General features: G+C 37.0%; 1 protein-coding gene across 7 annotated transcripts in view; it reads right to left on the bottom strand.

The window, feature by feature from the left end:
* Positions 1–1,349: 1,349 nt before the first annotated feature.
* The window catches only part of LOC108504428 (cTAGE family member 5-like), a 38,007-nt gene continuing 17,911 nt past the window's right edge, over positions 1,350–21,445 (bottom strand). For 5 of the 7 annotated variants that reach the window (XM_017829376.1, XM_017829379.1, XM_017829381.1 and 2 more), the window contains 16 exons: positions 19,404–19,526; positions 18,713–18,836; positions 17,868–17,914; positions 17,600–17,690; positions 15,609–15,747; positions 13,788–13,889; positions 12,376–12,436; positions 12,027–12,062; positions 10,958–11,025; positions 10,175–10,257; positions 9,682–9,813; positions 7,651–7,803; positions 6,204–6,335; positions 3,433–3,509; positions 2,675–2,909; positions 1,350–1,916 (listed from right to left, as the gene is read on the bottom strand). In XM_017829376.1, the coding sequence (XP_017684865.1) occupies positions 1,765–1,916; positions 2,675–2,909; positions 3,433–3,509; positions 6,204–6,335; positions 7,651–7,803; positions 9,682–9,813; positions 10,175–10,257; positions 10,958–11,025; positions 12,027–12,062; positions 12,376–12,436; positions 13,788–13,889; positions 15,609–15,747; positions 17,600–17,690; positions 17,868–17,914; positions 18,713–18,836; positions 19,404–19,526 (1,755 nt within the window). In that variant the 3' untranslated portion in view covers positions 1,350–1,764. The remainder of the gene's footprint in view (positions 1,917–2,674; positions 2,910–3,432; positions 3,510–6,203; positions 6,336–7,650; positions 7,804–9,681; positions 9,814–10,174; positions 10,258–10,957; positions 11,026–12,026; positions 12,063–12,375; positions 12,437–13,787; positions 13,890–15,608; positions 15,748–17,599; positions 17,691–17,867; positions 17,915–18,712; positions 18,837–19,403; positions 19,527–21,445) is intronic. The other 2 variants (XM_017829377.1, XM_017829378.1) reach the window with 2 other exon arrangements.

The raw sequence follows: 21,445 nt of genomic DNA, 5'->3' as shown, positions 1-21,445 counted from the left end.
TGTGCAGGGGTAAGGCTGCAGTTGCCAATTCTGGTTGTTCCTAGGGCTGATAACAAGGATGAGGGTAAAATCCAGTAATTCCCTTTAGAATCCTGGTGAAGTCTTTCAAGCAAACTTAGAGCAACAACTAATTGGCTAAAAGTGATGCAATAGTCAAAAAGAGTTAATTTGACATGGATGATGCTTTAAAATATCTGTTGTCAGAACTTGTCATTGTACAAAGGCTAATCTAAATGCCTTTGAGGGCTAAAGGAGAAAGGAGAATAAAGAAACTGCAGGTATGAGCCATGAAGAGTTCTGCAGCTGAAAGAAGCCAAGGTGGGAGTAATGGTAGGAGCAGGAGTACTGAGCTGCAAAAGAAAAAGCTCCCTTGGCAGACTTGACCGAAGCAATTACAAAAAAAGTAGACTGGAGGTTTTTTGGTAACTTCTAATTATGGGGTGTGGTGGCTGCATTTGTATTAAAGGCTGAAACCGTGTGTTGTGTGTGTGCATGCAAAGAATGGGGACTGGTGGTTGAACTGCTGCTGGGGGGGGATCTTGCTAAAAACATTTTGCTTATTTATCTTAAAGGGTCCTTTAGCAAATGACTGCATTGAGTCCTTACATTGTTTTCAAGCTGCCAGAACAGCCAGCACAGCTTCTACCAGAAGTTTTTAGATTGTAGAGTCATCAGTAAACAGAGCTTGGCTCTGTCTGGAGCCAGCACAGCCCTGGAGAGCCTGTGCCCTGGCTGCAGCTAAGGCACTGTGCCTCTTGTGACAGCCATTCCTGCAAGGGACACTGCAAACAGGAACCTCACAGGAAGGGGTGAGTGAGATAACACACCAAATGCTTTTATAGACACAAACTTATGTGCAGTTTGCACACAAACAAATGCTGCAGTTTGCCACTTCCTTCTTGTACTTTTTTAATTCTGCTTTTGTCCTGCCCAGCTTCCCAAACACTAGTGTTAAAATTTGAAGCCTAATAAACTGAATTCGTGTTGAGACAGTAAAAAAAAAACCACCAGCTCTAATTTAGTTTGCTGCAGATGCACATCTTCAAAGGCCAGGGTCAGGTGGTGCTGGAGCATCTCATAGCTATGACTCCTTCCTCCAGGTCATAAAAACCTCCTGTACACATGTTCAATAAAACACTACCCCACTCCAGCTTTTGAGGAGTGATGGGAGAGTTGCTCAGCATTTCTACTTCCCCTTCCCTGCCAGTGTCATGGTAGGAAAACTGCCACTTTGTAAAGCTCTGACAGCTGAAAGATCACCTACGAGGTCATTAACAGAGACTGTAGTGGAGCACGATGGTGATTCCTCTTCCCCTACTTCTATCATACCACATTAACAATAACATTGCTTTCATTTTCTGTAGATTTTTATTAACTGTTTCCATTTGTTTTCACATCCTAGTCATAAAGCAGCAAGCACCACTTTTGGCATGCAGAGAGATTCCCTGTACAGGTCAACAAGGACAGAGCAGCTGGACTTTTACAATATGGTTCACATGATTTAATTTTATACACCTCTGAAGAGATTACTCAAGTTAGAAATACTTAATTTAAAATGACTATTGTACAGTGGAAATCACTTATTCACAATATTCATAGTTATTTCATTCTTTATTTACAAGGTACTATCCTGAGAATTTTCTCTGTTAAGCTTCAATTTGAGCAAAGTAGTTTATATATACCTAAGTAACAACAGTTACTTAACATAAGGAAAATGCCATTAGGAGAGCACAGAAAGGGTTCAGCACATTCCCCAAATGGCCATCAAGTCTCCTGCTGTGGTTCTGGTTGGTCTACAGCTGATGGATTTGACTGAGGTGGTTCAACTCTATTTTCAGGAGGAGGTGGTGGAGGCAAAAATCCAGGTCGTTGAGGTGGATAGTGAGGATAAGGTCTCATTGGAAATGGATTTCTTACTGTGAAAGAATCAGAGTAGTCCAGTTAATATTAATCACAACAGTAAACACACAGCTGCTCCTCTTGCCCCACATCTTCCTGCTCAGCTAGGCCTACCTAGATAGAAGTCATGTGTTACACTCTGAAGAGACAGAGGTACCAGGAAGGAGACGACAAAACAATCACTTTTCTCAGTAGTTACCCACAAGAGACTCACAGTAGCAGCCGGTCACTGCCTGCTAATGGGCTGCTCCTGCCAGCATCCCCTTCAGTCCGTAGCAGCCCTTGCCTGCCACACTTTACAGGTATTTGGATGATAAATGGCTTAGTTCTTCACAGATTGCTTGGAGAACAGCAGGAGGCAGAAGGAAATGCTGCCATCTGATGCATCTTGCTCCACTAATGCAAATGCTAAGGAAAAACAGTTGTTTTTCCCTTTGCATGGACACTAGCACACCTCAGAGTCAGAGGACAAAACTTCAAGATTTATAGATGATGCAACTTCTTAAGAAGAAAAGGATTAAGGTAACCAGCTACTTCTTTTCCTACACCAAAAAAAGAATCCTTTAAATGCTGAACAGGATGTGCGGGTGTATTTTTCAGCCAAAGCTAGTATTTGTAAAAAATCAAGATAACCTGTTGTGGAAAAGGAAGTATACACCACCATGAACCTTAATCAGAAAAGATGTTCCCTGTTAGCTGAATTAAAAAGTAGTATATCCAAATAAAGATGTACATGTTCACCAACTTGGAGTAAATGCTGGCAAAAGCCACGTACTTGGCAGTGGAGGGCGCGGAAGCCCGAAGTCTCGTACTGGAAAACATTCCCGTGGTCCATACATGCCAGCAGGAGGAGGGGGAGGAAAAGGAGGTCCTCGTCTCATGAAAGGTACTGGTGGTGCTCTAGGATCCACAGGCATCAATGGAGGTCTGACTGGAGGGAAAGGTGGGGGTACAAACCCTGAACTGACAGCTTCACTTTCAGGTACCAGTGGCTGATCAGGGACCGAGTTCTGCAACACAGTGAAACCAGGGAAGTTAGCTGAGGGAAAGGGAATGTTTCCAACCCCCTCAGTAAACACAGAGTTGCTCCTCTTGCCCCACATCTTCCTGCTCAGCTAGGCCTACCTAGATAGAAGTCATGTGTTACACTCTGAAGAGACAGAGGTACCAGGAAGGAGACGACAAAACAATCACAGGCCCGCTGTCATGTAGGCTGTGGCACTAGCTAAGAGCTAGTTCCAACTCTGCCTTAGCTGCAGCATAATCCTGAGCGAGGGTATCTATGTGCAGTGACCATCAGCTTGACCAGTTTCATCTTTTGGGTTATAATTGATTTTCAACAGGGATTATATCAGTAATACATCAAAGTTAATTCACAAGTCAATAAGTGTTCTGATAAAAGTATACATATAATTTTATAATTTGGACTGCACAGCGCAACATAACATGACCAACGGACTAGAGACAAATGTTTCTAAATATCTTGCAGAAAATTAAAGCTTCTTTTAATCAAGCTTCTTTTTCACTACTTACACTAAGGTTAGAATGATCCTTCATCCCATCTCCGCTTGGTTCTGTTCGTGGACTATGTTCTGAAGATGTCTGTCCGTCTGTATACGAAAGTTAAATTTAAGTTATTCAGTGCTGTCTTTCTCTCCACCACTGAATTCAGTACTTTTTTTCTGAAATCAGGATATATAGGCAACAATAACAACAAACTGCTGTACCAAGCAACTGCTCTGCAGGCAGACTGAAAAACAACTGAGGAACACCAAAGTTTGCCTGACTATTTTCTCCAACTTATGTACAAGTTGTAGCTTTTACCAAAGTTTCTTGTGTCCAAATAAGAAGTAACAAGTGCCTTTTCCTGGCAGTGCATCTTAACATTACTGTAGCAGTTCCACTTCCCCCTCTCTCCTACTAATAAATTATTTCTGTGGTAAGGTCCACTCTGGGAATGGCTGCACTATGACATGCTCTTGGCATAGAGCTCGACACCAATCCTATTAAAGTCTGACAAAAACAAATTCTCTCCTTGGCTGCCAAATATCAAGGAGACTTTCAGAACATCAGTTTTGGATGAGCATTCAAAAATGATAATAATAATCATCCTCTCATTTGCTGTATTCACTTTATAACTTAAAAGATAAATATGAACTTCAGTGTTTTTACTTTTATACTTCCCTGAGAACAACTATTTTCAGTAATAACTGGAGAAAATTATTAAAGGGAATTGTCAGAGAGTAGAATCTGACTGGATATAAATATACTAAATATATACATTACATGCACTTTCTTTAACAACCAACCAACCCCCAAAAAACCCCAACCAAACAACCCCCCAAACGTAAGATTTGAAAAATATTGCTTTTGTTACAGTTTGGCTTGAACAAAGGTAATTATACTAAAAAACACGAGACCAAAACAATACTTTTAACTAGTGACAGAATTTTCATGTACATATTGTATTTCTACTCCTTGAAAGCAAACAAAGCTCTTTTCTCAATGAACAGATAGCTCTTTTAAAAAAAATCTAAATTACTTGTCATTTTAAGCAGGCCCTGCCTTTGTTGATGATATTGTTACTTAACCATATGAAACATTTCAGCTCCTTATGTCACAGAGAGAACAGTCGTGCCTTGATACTTAGGTTCCATAACACTTTCCATTTTAAGTCCTTGTGAAGTTGCTCACAAACTGTCAACCTTTAACTCTCTTTTCTGACAAGAAGTTTCCTGCTTCAGGTACCTCCTCAAGTGGAAAGCTTTTATACAGTTTACCACCCCAGCTTAGGAAAATGCATATTATTTTGTTCACTTTAAACAACATTTAATAATCTTCCTAACTAAGAGTAACTCATTTTCTCTTTAGAGTTGGAGCCTGGATTTCAGTACTGTGAGACACATTGCTGTTCCAAAGTCAGATGTTATGTGCTGGATGGGCTGGTTTTTGTTCGTTTGGTTGTTTAATTGAAGAGGTTTTTCTTTTTTTTTTCTTTTAACGAATACCCAAGTCTAGTGAAATTTTATGTTTTTAAAAAGCAACATTTACACATGCTTAATGACCTGTTAAATGCTGGCAGCAAAGTTATCCAAACCCCTGTTTCCATTAAGGAGGTTTTGTCCAAGAACTGAATACATCATTTAAAAAAATTAATTAATTGTTGCTTGGCAGCGACTGAAGAAAGGGATAAAAATGGATGCAATAAGTAAGTGCAAAGACAGTGCACCTCTCTTGTCCTTCAGTCAGCATCCAAGTACTAGAAGAAAGACCTCAGTGGAACACAAAGTATTAGAAAGCAGAAGTGAAACACATGGGAGGCTTGGGAAAGAGGGAAGTTGAGTAACTGTACAGGGACACAATTGTCTTCCAGTAGAGAAAAATTCACTGTAACTCCCGAACCTACAACCTGAAACTAAGTTCAGCATTCCCAGTTCTCACATTATGACACCAAGTAACAAAGGTTCTCTCTCCTATTGCCAGAAACATTGCAACAAGGATGGTACCTGACTACTAATCATATCAGTAACTGAGTACTGGGTGGTGAAGTTTCTGTTGCGAGTTTAATGGCTTCACCTTGCTGACAAATCAAACACATGTGACTTACCAGGCGTTACATAAGGACAAAAACTGCTTAATAAGTTTTAAGCTCTTAAACTGTTTCAGTCACCAAAACTTTGCCTCTGAGCTTCTGGCAGTTGCTAAGTGTCATGAACTAGAATGTAAGTAACTGGGAAATTCAAAACTAGTGGTACTTGGGCCAGTGAAAGGTGTGATTAAGTTGGAGGCAACTGCACTGTGAACTACAAAAAGCTGCCAGTATGGTCACCAGTTTGAAGGAAGAGGCCTCAGGACCTTCTACTTCCATGCGCCAAGCCAGTGGATACTTGAAAAGTTTGCTGGTTTTCTTTCACTCTTAGTGATTCTAACTCTATCTAACGTTACCAAATCTGGCATGGAAATGCAAGTACAGGTTGGTGATATTTCAACGCTGTGGTGAGCCTCACAGGAGGAGCCAAAACAGACTCAAAGCCAATCCCGAGTGGTTAACATACAGAACAGTGAACGTGGACCAAAAAAATACCTCATGACTACCATTCACGGAATCCCATCCACCTGACAGCAGGGAGGGCTATTCGCAATAGGGAAAGACTGCATCGAGATTAGCAGGTGCTACAATGTTTTTACACAAGGGAACGGCAGGTCTGTGGTAACTATAAAGCTTCCTCTTGCCATGGCTTACCACACATAGTCAGCTTACACTGAGATTCTCTGTTTGATAGTACCATGGAAGCAATTCCCACCTGTTTTATCAAAAGACTGCATATTGTAAGTTCGTAGTTCTGCTGGTCCAGAAAGTCTTCCAGTATTTGGAGGATTAGGGAAAAATCTTTCTTGTCTTCGAGGAGGAAGAACTGGGTCAGCGTAAGGCTCACCTATCATTGAAGAAACCACAGAACAAGTCAGTGAAGATTTATTTCTCCCATTCCATACAACTTTAGACCAGCAAGATTCTCTTGCATCTATTAATCAGGGTGAGGAAACAAATCTTAAATAACTCAAACAGGAATCCCACTAAGTATGTACAATAGCTTATGTTTCTCAGGACCTGCAAAAGAGAAAGTTTGTTGATTTTTGGTTTAACATACAGCAGAATTTTGAAAGTTACGATTATAAACAGCGAGCCCTTGAAACAAAGGTTCAGCATAGCAAAAAAGATCAAAGACAAAATAAGATACTCTATGTTGTAAGCCATTCTTCGGTAAGAATGCTGTTTTCCATTATGTTTTGTTGTGCTGTATTTCCACCAATTTGCTGGCATCAATCAATCATGCAGCTACAAGACAAACTGTATCAGTGAGATCCAAGGGCAAAGATGGGCTAAAAACACAGCACAGGTCAAGGAAACAAGATTACCTCTCTGCAGTATCCTGTCAACAGATCAGATCTGGCAAATGAGAAACTGCACCCTGAGCAGACTTTTGAGTTTTATCATCAGGCTTTCACACAGGTGTGTAGCAACTACAATATTGCTTGCTGCATCCAATAATTGAGGTACTTTAATCTGTGTATGTTACCTAAATTTTTATTTTTTCTAAACTTGTAACATTTTTCCTTCTTTATTACAAGTATACAGGAAGGATGTCCATCCCCCCCAAGTTTTTGAGAAATATCAGTAGAATTCTCTTTGACTCGTCTCTGCCTCCCCTGGGTGGTAAAGTGCAATACAGATGTTTAGCTGAAGAAGTGAGAGTGAAGACTGATTTTGTTGCTGTTAATCATCAAAGAGACAGTATAACAGGAAAATATGTGCCAGACAGGACGATTGCACCATGGTATTCCTGTACTATTAATATAAATTTTTTTTTGAAAAATGGTATTTTTCAACATTAGCTAGTTTTTATTTATTTATTAAAATAAATTAAAACTTTTTACTTCTCAGATCTCTTATTAACTATCCATCCCAGAGAGGGATGCACTAAACAAACTCCCAGTGAAATGATGAAACCAAACAGCTGATTGTACCCTGCTAACACCAATATATATTAGCACAGGAGAAGTGCAAGTGAACCTCACCGTTCAAGAAGCAGAAGAAAAATACTGTTAAAAACCCCTTCCAGTGCAGTTGCATGTGCAGGTCCAAGAAAACATTTAATATTTTTAAGCAAAATATACTTAAATATAAATTGCAATATATATATATATATCTCCATTTTTCCATGGATACAGTAGCTAAGCAGAGTTTTATACCTGGTGGAGGCAGAATTATCCTTCGTTCTCTCTCCCAAGGAGGAGACAGGGATCCAGTATCTGATGGTGGTCTGTGGGGATCAGTTAATCTGTCAGAAATCAGCTCTCCTCTTTCGCTACCAGCTTCATACATAGCAGATGGTCCTCTGGATCCTAATCAAAGTAATCAGACAGTTATTTATCCAGGTATTTTAAATCCTCTATTATGGCTTTCTTCATTAAGTCTGAAAATAGTAAAATAAATCATGAAATGCCAACACTGTCAAGATATGAGAGGCGCATGGCTCCACAGGACACTCCAGCTGTTTGCTGATGATCAGTTATGTCTACTAGAAGCATTTAGAAGTTTGCAGTGGAAAAGTCTGAGTCCAGGAAGAGCACAATCTAGAGGACCTGCAATGCTTTCTAAAAAACTAGTAATTTTACAAGTTTTGGTTCATTCAAATCAGAAACTAGTACCCTCATGATTAATCTTCTTCTCAGTGATAAGAACCTGCTGCTTATCAAACTAAAATTTTGCACATCAAGAGTTAATACCAGTATTGTAAAATACCCACATTACATTCAACACTCTTCTGGTTCTTTCTAATTCTTCATTCAAGGAGAAACAAACAAACAAACAAAAAATATAAGAGCAGGTCAACACATAACTAAGTGCACTAAAAACTGTAAAAATGAGTGATTTTAAATTGCAAGCTTCCTTTAAAATAGACCAGGTCTAAAAAATGACATAAATACTGAATTCTGGTATTATCCTCTAATTCTCCACGCTAAAATTCAACCTAAAATTTGAAGCCATTGTGTGTCTTGCGCACCGTGAGATGAGTACTACAATTGCTCTGTAGCTGGCATTAAAGACATCATTTGTTTAAACTAAGTTACATCAGTGCTCCATGGTGAACTGGGCAGCAGTTAGGCCTTTGCATGGTCTCTTTCCTTGCTGCATCCTGAAACCCAGTATTCACTCTTCATCACCAACAACAGCTGAGCCACAATTTAAAGATACATTGGACAGCTCAGTTTCATTTCTGGCTCTATAGAAATACATTGTCAAGTATAATTTTGCTTGTGTGTGGTATAGGTACAGTTGAACATTCAAGCTTTTCTGATTTAGGAAATGAATCAACTTTTATATGCACTTGGACATGCTTTTTACAAAGAATTAAAGTAAATAAACAGTCCGTTCTAGCCTTTTAAAAATCAGTATTAATCAATGAAATCCTTATAGAAGAGATATTTGGACATATTTTCCATTAATTAAGTACAGGCTTCAATGGGTGTAATGGTAGTAGCAAATTAAATAGCAGCTTCTTTATTACCTGTAACAGATGCTGAACTCCACTCTGGCATTTATCTACAGTATCTATCAACATCAAAAATATGGATGTTTTTCTTCCCTTACAACCCATGACACCTCAGCTTGCTTTCACCTACTCCTCAATCTCTGAATTGTACTGCTTACACAAGGCCTTCCTGGTCTCTTTTACCACTAGGGAAGAAATGCTCTCCATGTATGATGACTGCCTCAAATTTAGAACAAAAGGAAGGGAAACAATTTACTGAATCAGTAACTTTCTAGTATCACTACCCCCAATAAAACTGCCTCATGTTTTTGACAACAGTCTCTCCGTGACTGTAGACCAGTGAGATGGAAGTGGCAGTATTCCTTCTTCAGAAAATTAACTGACTCTTGTTTACTTTAAAATCATGGTTATTTCAGCAGAACACCATTTGTCCAAGAAATTAAAAAGGACTGATTAAATTTGGCTTTTCACTTTTCTTAATTTATGCTTCTAAACTGAATCCCCTGACCAGCCTACCAGTAACAACTAGATTTTCTACTGTACTGTTACATATTAAACAGCTTTAGAAGCAAGTTGAAAAACAGGAAGAGTTTGTCCAATTAACTGTTTATGTTGAGTTGGCTATTTTAATGCTTTTTGTCACCAGCAAGAGGAAAAGGTGTGACAGGTTTATAGGAGAGGAGAGAGAAATCCAGAATAGATAAATTTTCAAGTTTAAGAATTGTACCTCTTCCTCCTCCTCCACCTGGAAGCATAGGTGAAAGCCTTAAAGGACCCTCCAATAAAGTTGGAGGGGAAAGAAAAGCTCTTGTTTCAGATGAAGGCCGGCCCATTGGTGAGGGTCCATATGGGGAATGCTCTGGAACAGTTAAAACAAAATACTCAAGTTCACAATACTTAGTTTAGCAAACTGTATAAATAACTTCTCAGGTGAAGTTAAAAACTAAAAATTGTGTAAGTGAAATGAAAACTGTGCTCTAATTACCATGTGTAACATATTCCCAAGTCTACTCTCATCAATACTACAAATGCTCTTAGTTTCTACAAAATACTTGACATGACCTAGAGTCACTTCGGACCCAGTTATATTTAAAATGACTGGTATTTGTACATACACATGGCCAAGATAGTTTTCAAACAATTACACATGTGGGGTCTTGGGAAACAAAACTGTAAACAAAAAAAACAATTAGGCTCTATTTTACAATTCAATACTGTACCTCTGACAAATGGTCTAACTGGAACATCAAGAGCATAAGGATCTTTTTCTAAAAGTTCAAGTTTAAATTCTGCTTCAGTTAATCTGCAAATAAACAACAAATAAGTAGTAAATGAACAAGAAGTGCAAAAGTGTTAGCAGACTACACTGTTTACTGCTAGGCTTTCTAGTTCACTGGTTAATGAAGCAAAGTATTTTATTCCCTAAATAAAAAGAAAAAAGACAAAGGATGTCACAGAACTCTGAACTTAAAAATGCTTGAAAGTATTTCTCTATGCTGCTGTATTTAAAATGTAATTCAGAAGTTGAAGTGACATGTTAGATGTCACTTTCCTAGTATTAGTTATGCATTCCAAGTATTAGTTAACTTCATACCTAAAGGTTCCTCTCAACTACCATCACTTGATCCGTTAGCTCAGTATTAACTTCTGAGATAAGCTGTAAAATCATTAGATAACCCTGACATCTAGTTGATACTTACTTCTGTGAAACAAAAAATAAACCTCCAAAACATTTGTGTTCTACTACTACATTCTGCTTCTTTCATGAAATATTTCAATACTTCACATAGTTCCTAAATTCTTAATTTCTTGCATGTCATAATCACAGGAAAGCTCAAATGACTCCCTTTCTTTCAGAACTTGAATGGAACACTGTGATTTCTGTGCCCTGTTTGGGCCACAATTCATTAACACAGATCTAGAAAACATGAAATTACATAAATCCAAAACATGCTCACATGCCAAATTGCATTTCTTTAGAAGTAGATCAAGACTGTACTTACTTTTGTCTGTTATGTGCATTTTCTTTTTTTATATCATTAAGATGTCTTTCAGCTGCTCGGGCTGTCAGCTTTGGGGAATGACAAAAATCAGATGCTTAGATGCTGCTATTTATTGATTAAATGCTTCATAAACATGACAGTTCCTAGATACAAGACATTCTATGTGAAGTGCATGGACTGTACTTTCACAAGACATGACTCATGTATGGAGCCTCATGTTCATCAGCAAATGACATTAGCAGCTCTACAACCCAAATTTTTGAAGAATGATAAGGCTTTTCTGCAGGTTCTTAAAACTTCAGAAATTAAATTCTTTGGCTGTAGCTGCTTTGAAGCCTACAGAAGATTTAAAGTCTCAAATTCTGTGTAAGAAAGTTTTATTTTAAAAACAGATAGTTAAAAACTCTAGGATTATGACCACAAAGCACTATAGCTTTTACGAGGATTTTATCTTACAGAGACCATTCTGTGAAACTGAAGAATTCATTATTAGTCAGGAGATATTTTAAAGTTTCCTGTTTGGAAAAAAAAAGGTAAAAATGGATTGTGTAGAAGCACTCTTAGGAAGCTGTCAGTGGAACATACTGTACTCATAGGACGTAACGTATCCTATTAGTAGATAAAAGAAGTGAAGTACATCCAGGGAAAATATCAAAATGGCATTGAAACAAGGCCAAAAGCTTTTATTATTAGCAAAATGTCACGCATTTGTTATATGGTGTCATGTTCTTCCAGCAGATTTATTGCTATAACAAATAATACCAGATTATCATTCTACTGTGTTCATAGGTATCCGACAATTATTCCAACTATTTTATATAACAGAAGTATTTTTAACACGCTTTTGCGTATTTCTGCAAAAAATCCATACGTTTAAAAGTGATAAGTTAGAGATAATTTGATTAGGTTTTCAGTATTTCTGCAAAAAATCCATACATTTAAAAGTGATAAGTTAGAGATAATTTGATTATGTTTTCAGTAAGAAACAAAAGAAGTGATAAAGAAAGCTATTCAAACAATGAAAAATGAAGATGCACAAAGTTCAGAAAATTCAGTATTTGGAACTTACCCAATTATCATGAGCTTTTTTCTCATGAGAAGTAATCTGTGAAAGAGAGATTCATTATTCATCTAAAAAGGAAAATTTAAAATTATATGCTCTTATTAATAAATGTGTGGATAATTTACAATGAGACACCTAAACTTCAAAATTAACTTTTTAATAAAGTTATCTGGTGATCTCTGCTATGAAATCGTGTCAGTTAAAACCAGATGACATTAAGAAGAGGGAGAGAGAGGCAAAAATAAACACCCAACAAAGCCAAGCCAAATACAATATCACAACCTAACGACAAGTGGTATTTCAGTTGCAATAACATCCTTCCTACTTGGCACAGATGGTAACACAAAGCACATACCTGATTCTCATAAGAGCGAATGGTTCTTTCTAGCTCTTCTTCAAGATCCTTTGCTCTCTCTCTGTAACAAAATGAGGATTTATGACATTGTGATAAAATGTGGTGGAAAGTACCTTTAAATACACTAAACACAATGGAAGTCACAAGGTATAATTTAACATTTTTTTATCCAAAAGACAGGACTGTCACTTACGGCCATCAGATACACAAAAATTATAGCAGCAGCAGAAATTCTAGGCCCTAGATTAGTGTAAACAGGAATGTAAACAAAAGAACAGAACCAAAAACCCCAACATCTCGTAACTTTTCAGTGGTTTGCAATGTTTCCAATATAAAGGATATCCTTCCAGCCTAACAGCCTCCTCTCCAGCTCAGCACAGGTAACAGTGTTGCTGGAGCACCAGGCTGTCACAGACTACCACAGCCAGTCCTGAGGGGCAGTCACTTGCACTGACGTTATTTCAAGACCTCTGTCAGGATGATGCCACCTTTGCTGCCAGCTACCCTGTGCACAGCCTCTCTAGGTTCTACACTCTCTCAGGAGGTGGGCCAAAGACACATGCATTGCTTAGTTATAATCCATTTCCAATATTAGTATTCCCTTTAAAATTAAGATGCTTAAAAAGTTCATGCTCTGAGTAAATCAAGAAGGGTGAATTCTGTCTTCCCGTATGAATACTGAAGAATGTCTACAAGCACTTTACATTCTAGAGGAAGAATTAATCTAATTAACTCTTCAGGAAGTGTTGTTGATCACTATTGTTCAGTTAAGAGCTAATACTCCCAAAAACATTGAAGTAAGATGGCAAATATACATTACATATTGAAACATTATGCCATAGTTTGAGAAAATGCAGCAAGAAACCAGAGATACACAGTTGGTGTAACACAAAACAGAGCAAACCAGTTAAAAAAAAACCTACAGGAAATATTCCCCCATCACACTATTTTAGTAAAGAATTTCTAAGAGAACTATTTGACAAGCTTTGAGATACCAACATAGAATACAATAACTATACAGAATAAATGCTAGCTCTATATGAAAACTAAACATTACATTTATTTCACAGCATTCTCTTAAATTAAAATTTTTATCTCTGTTCAGTAAAGGCAATTAGAGACCCACTTCTATTATAGCATTAAAGCTAACATATCCATACAATTAGCATTCTAATGGAAGAGAAGTTGCTAGTAATCTTCAACACCCAATGTTCGAACAAAGTAAAAACACCCTTAGTCTGTATTATTACACACAAACTAGCATGTAATGCACCCCCCCCCACACACACACAAAGAAACTAGAATAATAACTAGAACAAGAACATCTACTTGTGCTGGTGTTTTTATTAATTCTCTATTGCACTTGCTTCACTTTGGAACAAGTGATTACAGCAAGTAAAATCTGCAATTACCTGTAGCTGTTTAGTTCTTCAGCAGCATGATTAATTTTTTCATCTACTTTAGACAGCTTTTCTTCCTTCTGTAAACGCTCCCTCTCTTCTACTGTCAGCTTCCTTTAAAAAAAATTCAAAACCTATGGTTAATTTTGTTTCAAGTCAACAATTTTGAAAGCAGCCTCAAATCAAACCAAACAAACTAAACCCCAAACTACACTAACGGTCAGCGATTTGTTCTGGTCCTTTTTAAAAATAATTTTCTGGAGAAAAAAAAAAGATTGTTACTAGCTGTTAAAAAAAAAAAAAAAGTCTTTCCAGGTCCCTCTTTTTTTATGCCTTATTGGGCACTACAGGAGAGAAAACCCACACGCCAGGCCACAGATGATGCACAAGGTCATTCGGCAGAACACACAGATGCTACTGGTGCACATAGCCCTGAATGGATAAAATGGTCATTTTCCCATAAACACCATTCTTAGCAGTCAAGCTGTCAAAATCATGCATCTTGTGAACATGATTTAAACTTGTTTTCTAGTCAGTTGTCATTTCCTACTTTTCTATTTCCCCTCTTTGAACAGAGGGAGTTTTTTAAAAGATGAGTTTTTCACGCTAATAGCCTCTTTTGTGCTGCTATTTCACCACACAAGCTTCTCCCTAGTCCTTTTTGGCTTTTCTAAAATTCTTTGGTAAGCAGTGTACATTTTCTGAGCTTTACTGAGGTATTTTTAAATGTCATCCACACAGTCTGCAAACATATTTTCTTTCTGACTGCTCATCATATGTTCTTTCTGATAGGTTCCTTCCCACTCCCTCCCTGCACTTTTTTAAAAATCAAATGTTAATGTAGTGGATTTCTAGGATTTGTTGCATCTACAAAGATGCTAAATATCTACACAAATATATATACTACAGAGCAGATTACTGAAACTAATACTTTCAAAAGGTCCTGCATACTGCTCAGTACAGGATCTAGTCTTGCACTGATTCTCTTGCTGCCTTCAAGTCTACATCTTCTCTTTGAAGAAATCATTTCTGGCCACTAAAACCATAATTTTACCATCATGCCCTAAAATGATGCACCCTGCTCCCACCCTGCCCAATACACACACACACTTCTGAAGGTTACTACATGCCCCAGACTAATCAACTTTTATTTCTAGACCTATACATACTTCTGATACCATCCTGACTGCGAGGCAGATAGCAGGGCCTCACATTCCGTTTTTCTTGGTGAGGAAAGCCTGACTCACAGGGATTCCACGTTGCTTACTGACAAAAGCTTGCCTAGGATTTAACTCTTAGTTTTACATATATCATCACTCCTCTAACATTACTGGCTCTCTTTACTATACAAAATATGTCATCATGGCTGGGCTTCGCAAACGAAGATTTGGGAAGGGCTCTACCCACGTTTGTTGCAAGAGCATTGTATATATAAAAAAAAAAAAAATACCTCACAGTTAAAGTACCTACTGATTTTCTTTCAGCAGCTTTGACAGTTGTATTACATCAGGTAATAATTTAGTTTAAAAAAAAAAATCAAGCTTTTCTACTTTAATAACCTGATTTCATAGATTAAAAATCTGTTACTTCTTTGTTCCTGTACTTGCTTGGGAAAGTCCTAAAATGATACACCACTATTTGGAAACAATTGGAAACAATTTCTACAAAATTACTGTGATCACAAATGTACATGAAGGTGCGACAAACTGTGTCTTCACAACTCAGAAAATTCTGGGAAACTATTCAAACATCCAATAATTTTCAGTCCTCCAAATCAAAGAGTTACATTCAAATAAAACAGTAAGCTTTGAATATAAAAAGAGGAAGCAGCACCTGTGTAGTTTCATTTCATTTTCTTGATAAAGCTCAGTCATTACTTTAAGTTTCTGCTGAAGCTTTTGAACTTCACTTTCAAAACGTTCATTTTCAGACTGCAAGGAAGCTTGTTGACTTTGAAGGTTTTCTATGCGTTCTGTCAAATTTAGAGAAATATAATTACATTGGGATAACACCTTTGCAATATTTTAGTGTACAAAAAGTCTGTAAAAACCTTTGATCCTATGTTGATTTAATATTATTTCAATGTATTATACAAAATGAGGAACCAGCAACTACATTCTCTACCTGCCACAAAGTGCAGTTCTGTGTGTGATTTAGTCTTTGCTCCAAACTGTATAACTTCTTTGAAAACAATGCAGTTTTGTAATTCACAATATAAATTTTCATTTAGGACTTTTATTATTGTAATTATTTGACTAAAGAAGTAAGATTGGTACCACCACACACTTTTGCAGATTTACTCACACAAGGTCTTCCTGAAAAGCCTGAAGAGTTAACTCAGATTTGTCAAAATCTCTTTATCTTTCCAAATTAAATTCAGTCATGTTTCTTTTCTTATTTACTATTCCTGTACCTCTTCTCAAGAAATGTAACAAAGCTTCAAGTAAGTTGGAGTATCTTTATGGGACTGTCCTAGTTAGGACAGCTGGGACCAGTTCATCACTGTACAGGTGTAACCCAAAACTGTGTATTCTATAGCCTTCCATGCCATTTCCCAGAAACTGATATCAATAGACCATTTACACCCTCTGCCCATAGAGCCTGACTCCTCAGGCTATAAACTGGGTGTTGAGAGGCCTGCGAGATAGGAGGATGCTCCTGTCCTCACACCCATTGTGGAACTCCCCGCCCTGAGGGAGGTACTGGGCATTCCTGCCTGAACTGGAGGATATATAATCTTGGGGTCTTGGGACTTTATTAACCATTCGTGGGATCCAGAGGAAGACTGCAGTTCATCGCTCTCAACCAGACTGCAACCATCACTCTCGACCGGACTGCAACCACCACTCTTGACCAGACTGCAACAGCACTCTCACCAACAGGTTTTTTCTCTCTCCTTTTACTTTGGACTCAGGGGCCCAACGAACACCACTCTGTTCATGCCCCAGGGTGCTGGGTTATACATTTGGGTTTTGTGGGTTAAAACCAATTGTTTGTCTGTATAATCATATTTATTGTATTATTTTATTAAATTGTTATTCTGACTTATAATCTCTCTTTTGAGTTGGGTTCATTTCCCCTGCCGGTTTACCTTTAAACCAGCACAGGGACAGAGCTACAATCAATTTAGAAAACACACTAGCACAAGGAGCACGTTTTAAGGACTATCAGAAACTGGAAAATACAGTCTTACAGAGCATTTCATCACCCAAATAACGAAGTGCAGTACATTCAAATGTGATGGCCACTCTGCTGGATATGATTATGAAAGCAATAGCTAATTACAGGTTTTAATTTGAACTAGAGTGGCAGTGTTTTCATTTCATAAGGCTTAATTCAGTATGTCCTAAACAATGAAGGAAAAAAACAGAGCAAGATGCTTTTAAGTTTAATTCTCCAAATGCACTATTTTGTAATTTTAAGAAGTATTGAGCTTGCACCCATTACAAACTAACTACAATTAAGCTACCATTTTAATAGATGGTTTTAAAATTTAGATTACAACTCCATTGTTTCATGTCCAGAAATTACGTAAAGGAGGTATTATATATTTATTAACATCTCTTTGCCCATATATTTTAAAATTCTATAACTTAATAGCTACAAAATATTCCAACACAGTACAACAAAATTTGCAACTTCAGTTGCTTTACCTTTAAAATCACATATTTAAAATAGCTAAGCAGCTTAAACAGGAATTTTAAAAATCAAGTAGTTATTAATGCAAACTTAATTCAGTTTTTACTGGAAGTAATACAGCCAGTAACACCATTTTACAAAGGCAGCATCTTATTAATCTTAAAGGTAAAACAACATTTAATTACCTGTAAGTTCTTCTTTAGCTTTATTTTCATCGGACAGTTTTGAATACATTTGATCTCTTTCTCCTTCCACGGTTTTTAAACAAGCATTTAACTACAATCAAAATTTTAAAAAAAGAGTATTTTAAGATTACCAGAAACTGTTTGCATGCAAAAATATCTAATTAAACATTAAACGATGCTGAACTACAATACTGATATTACCATAATAATTGCATATATTCCCTCTAGCTTCCCCCCTTACATTCACAAGTTTCTGAAAATCACATACCTTTGCAGCATAGATCAATTTTTTTACAGTTCGTTTTTGCTCATCATCTGATTGAGGGAACAGAATAACATGTCACATAAAAAGCACAAAAAGGTTTGTGACAGAGCTTACTGCTATTATTTTATGTTTTTTTATACAGAAACAATCCCAAAATACCATGACAGGCACAGCATACTTTGAGGATAAAGGAGAAAAAAAAAGCAGGGAGGTGGGGAGGAGATATGCCTGTATTATAGCACCTTTTTTGGCCATCGATCACAACTCAGATTGCTCATGTTAAAACTGTTAAGTTTTACAGGGATGTTCCCTATGGTACAATAAGCACCAGCATAAAAAGAAGTTGCAGCAAGCAACAGGAGGAAGAAGGGCTCTTCTGTGCTGCTATTTAAGGGGACCCACATCAACACTCATCCAATTCCAGTGCTACCACACTGCCTGCAACAAGTAACACTGTGTAAGGACAAGGAAGCAGAAATTAGGCTCTAAGGACCCACAGTGCTGGGAGGAGCCTGAAGAAGAAATGAAAGCAAGGTTTCTGCCTAAAAATGCCAGAGAATCACTGCTTAATACTCACACAGGCTAAAGTCATTCTGCAAGAGACCGAACACTGAGTCTTTACACTGCTCTGTGCTAGTATGTATGCCACACACTGCTAAACAGTAGGATAGGTTGTTATTCCAGACGTGTCTAAGCAACAGTTAACCACGCAACATGAATAACACTGGGTGAGATTTAAATATCTAACTTCCACAAAGCCAGTCTTTCAGCTTCTCTGCAAGTTTGTTGGTTCTGTATTTCTAAAACAACTATTAAATATTTAGGTTGGGAAGCTTTACAAACCATACCTAAGTGCTCTCCATTCTCTGTCTCACCCTTTGTATCTGTGTCCCAGTGATTGTCTTCAGTGTCATCATCTTCTCTTATTGCTGAACTCCAGTCTTTCATGTTCAGTATATATTGTGTCAGTGACTAAGAAGAAGGCCACAAAAAATCCAAAACCAATAAAACAAATACAAGCAATGAAAATGTAGTTACCATTACAATTGCTTTTCAGGATTTCTGTCCTTTATTTATTTCCTTTAGTAGATTAAGAGAGCCCCATACACAGGATTCTAGATGTTCGATATTACTTTTTCTATCAAAACATGTATCTGCAGGTCAACAGGCATGTCCTTGTGAAGAATTTTCAAATGGACAAGCATGCATACTTTTAGCAAGGCTTTTGTATGCAAGGTACACCCAATTCCCATGCTCCAAATTTAAAAAAAAAAAAACCAAAACAAACTCTATCAGAATTAAGAGTTTTTCCTTATTTGTCATGCTGGCTTCCCAGGCTACCAGACTGCTATACTGTGCTGCTAAGCAACCTTTTTTTGCTTAGCAGAAAAACAAGACATTAGAGAATGGAGACAGCAAACAAAACCACAAAACTGCTTAATGCATATTAAAACAAGGAGAGGTTGTCAGGCTTTCTTGCAAGTCAATGATTAGCATCAGTCTGAATAATTTGATTCAATGCTAAGTGTCATAATTTACCTTGATTTGACTCTCTTTATTTTTCAAAACTTCTTCTACATCTGCTTTAGATGATTCAAACATCTTTGTTTGTTCATTGAGTTCACTAAATCGTTCACCCCATCCTTCAGCTTCTTGTAAAAGCTGAAAAGGGAAATACCAGATTATTGTGATTGTCTACTACAAGCAAGAATCAAGGATGAATAGTACTGAGCTTGTTATGTATATTATCTATACATAAGCAGAATTTAAACCTCTTACCCATCAGGAAGAATTAAGAGAGACAGACTACAAGACAAATCTCAAGAGTTGAAAATTAAGACTTCTATATTATTGTTCAGTTGCTTTAGCTGCTATAGCTATCCATTGTAATTAGTTGTTAGGATATTTCTAAACACAGAGTTCATAAGAACATAATTAAGAATCCACTCAGTTTAAAAACCTTTAAGTGAAAATAGCAATGAATATAAAATTCTGGTAATCTCTGTAACAGCTACATACACTGGGGAATAGATGGAGAACACTCCTACCCCAATATGTACACACACTCCTTAAAGTTTGCCTTTGTCTTTTCAACTTAAAAGAGGTCAGCGAAGTAAGGGAAAACAGGGAGCTTTGAAGACAGCTATTTAAATTCATGTGACTTGCAAAACTGTATTATTTCTCCTATTCTTCTCCATATCTCTTAAAATAATTTTTAAATTTTGTTCTAAACAAGCTTCCCTGTTAATGAAAGTCACAGCAACTGTAAGTAATTTATTGCGCTTAACTAAAAAGACAGGTCGATCCCAAGGTTACATTTTGCAGACATTCCCCAGTAAAACCTGACTTCACAAAAATACTTTACATCAGTAAAAAGATTAAAACACTTCAGCACCAACCCATTAAAAATAACCACTGAAACATCTTAACTAATTAAACCATGTCTTTATATCATGAGAATAAAACTGAACTGACAGAAATTTATGTTAAAACATGCTTACAACATGGGGTAAAATACAAAAAAAATTGTCTTAAGAGTGTCAAAAGAATACTGCTTAAAGCTGCACAACAGGCAATCAATTTAAAGGCAGTGACTGTGCAGAAAGGATTAACAAGATTGAGCAACAAGAACATAACAGCCAGTTATACTAAAAATAAAACCAGAAAATGGTAGTTAAACAGGGGAACTTAGGTGCAAATAGACAAACAAGCCTGAACACTACTTCTCAAAGATAAACTAGAAGACATAAAACAAAAGGTATGTAACTAGAGTTGGATTAACACACATTGCCCCTTGGCACACAACTGAACTTTCCAAGCAGTAAAAGCCATGTATGAATTTGCAGCATCATGCAAAGGACATATTAGGGATGAGAAGACATACACAGACAACTACTTTTATCACTGTCATCCACAAAGGGAAGCTAAAGTTTAAGCGATTCCTTCTTCATGAAGCCAAAACCAAAACAAATTTACATGATTTTATGCACCTGTAAAATTACAATAAAGAGAAACAGCAAGGATTTGCAATAAGTTAAAGCAATATATATTTCTAATGTTCCTGAAGAAAAAAAAAAAACCAAACAGCAAAGCACAGGAGTTCATTAACAGTTCCCTTGTTCAACCTAAAAGGCCCAATCCTCTCTCTGACACATCATAAACCTGAAACTGCCCATCTGTTATAATGTTTAAGCTATGATGGGCCAGAAGATTATGACCCATTAGTGCAAAGGGACAGAGGAAGAAAGTACTCAAGTTTCTGTAAACAAATAACACCTTTGTTACCTTTTGAGAATAAGTGAAATTCCATCTTAAAAAAAAGTAAGAAAGAAAAATAAAAGAGGGATATGGATATTCTAATACAGAAAACTAACTCACATGCTTACAACCACCTCAGAAATGAGAACACAAACAAGCAAAGCACATATTTTCTCTTCTTTACTTATCAGGTTCCATCAACTCTTATCAGATTATTTATCTACTCAGAAGCACAACAAATTACAATATGCACAAATGTTCTTCAATTACTAAAAACTGCAACAAAGCTCAGTTAACAACAAAATGTAGTAATTAATCCTAGA

Source organism: Lepidothrix coronata, unplaced genomic scaffold, assembly GCF_001604755.1.
Source record: "Lepidothrix coronata isolate B3197 unplaced genomic scaffold, Lepidothrix_coronata-1.0 Scaffold164, whole genome shotgun sequence".
Classification (NCBI taxonomy): Eukaryota; Metazoa; Chordata; class Aves; order Passeriformes; family Pipridae; genus Lepidothrix; species Lepidothrix coronata.
The sequence above is the reverse complement of the archived record's forward strand: the minus strand, read 5'-3'. Positions and strand labels throughout refer to the sequence as shown.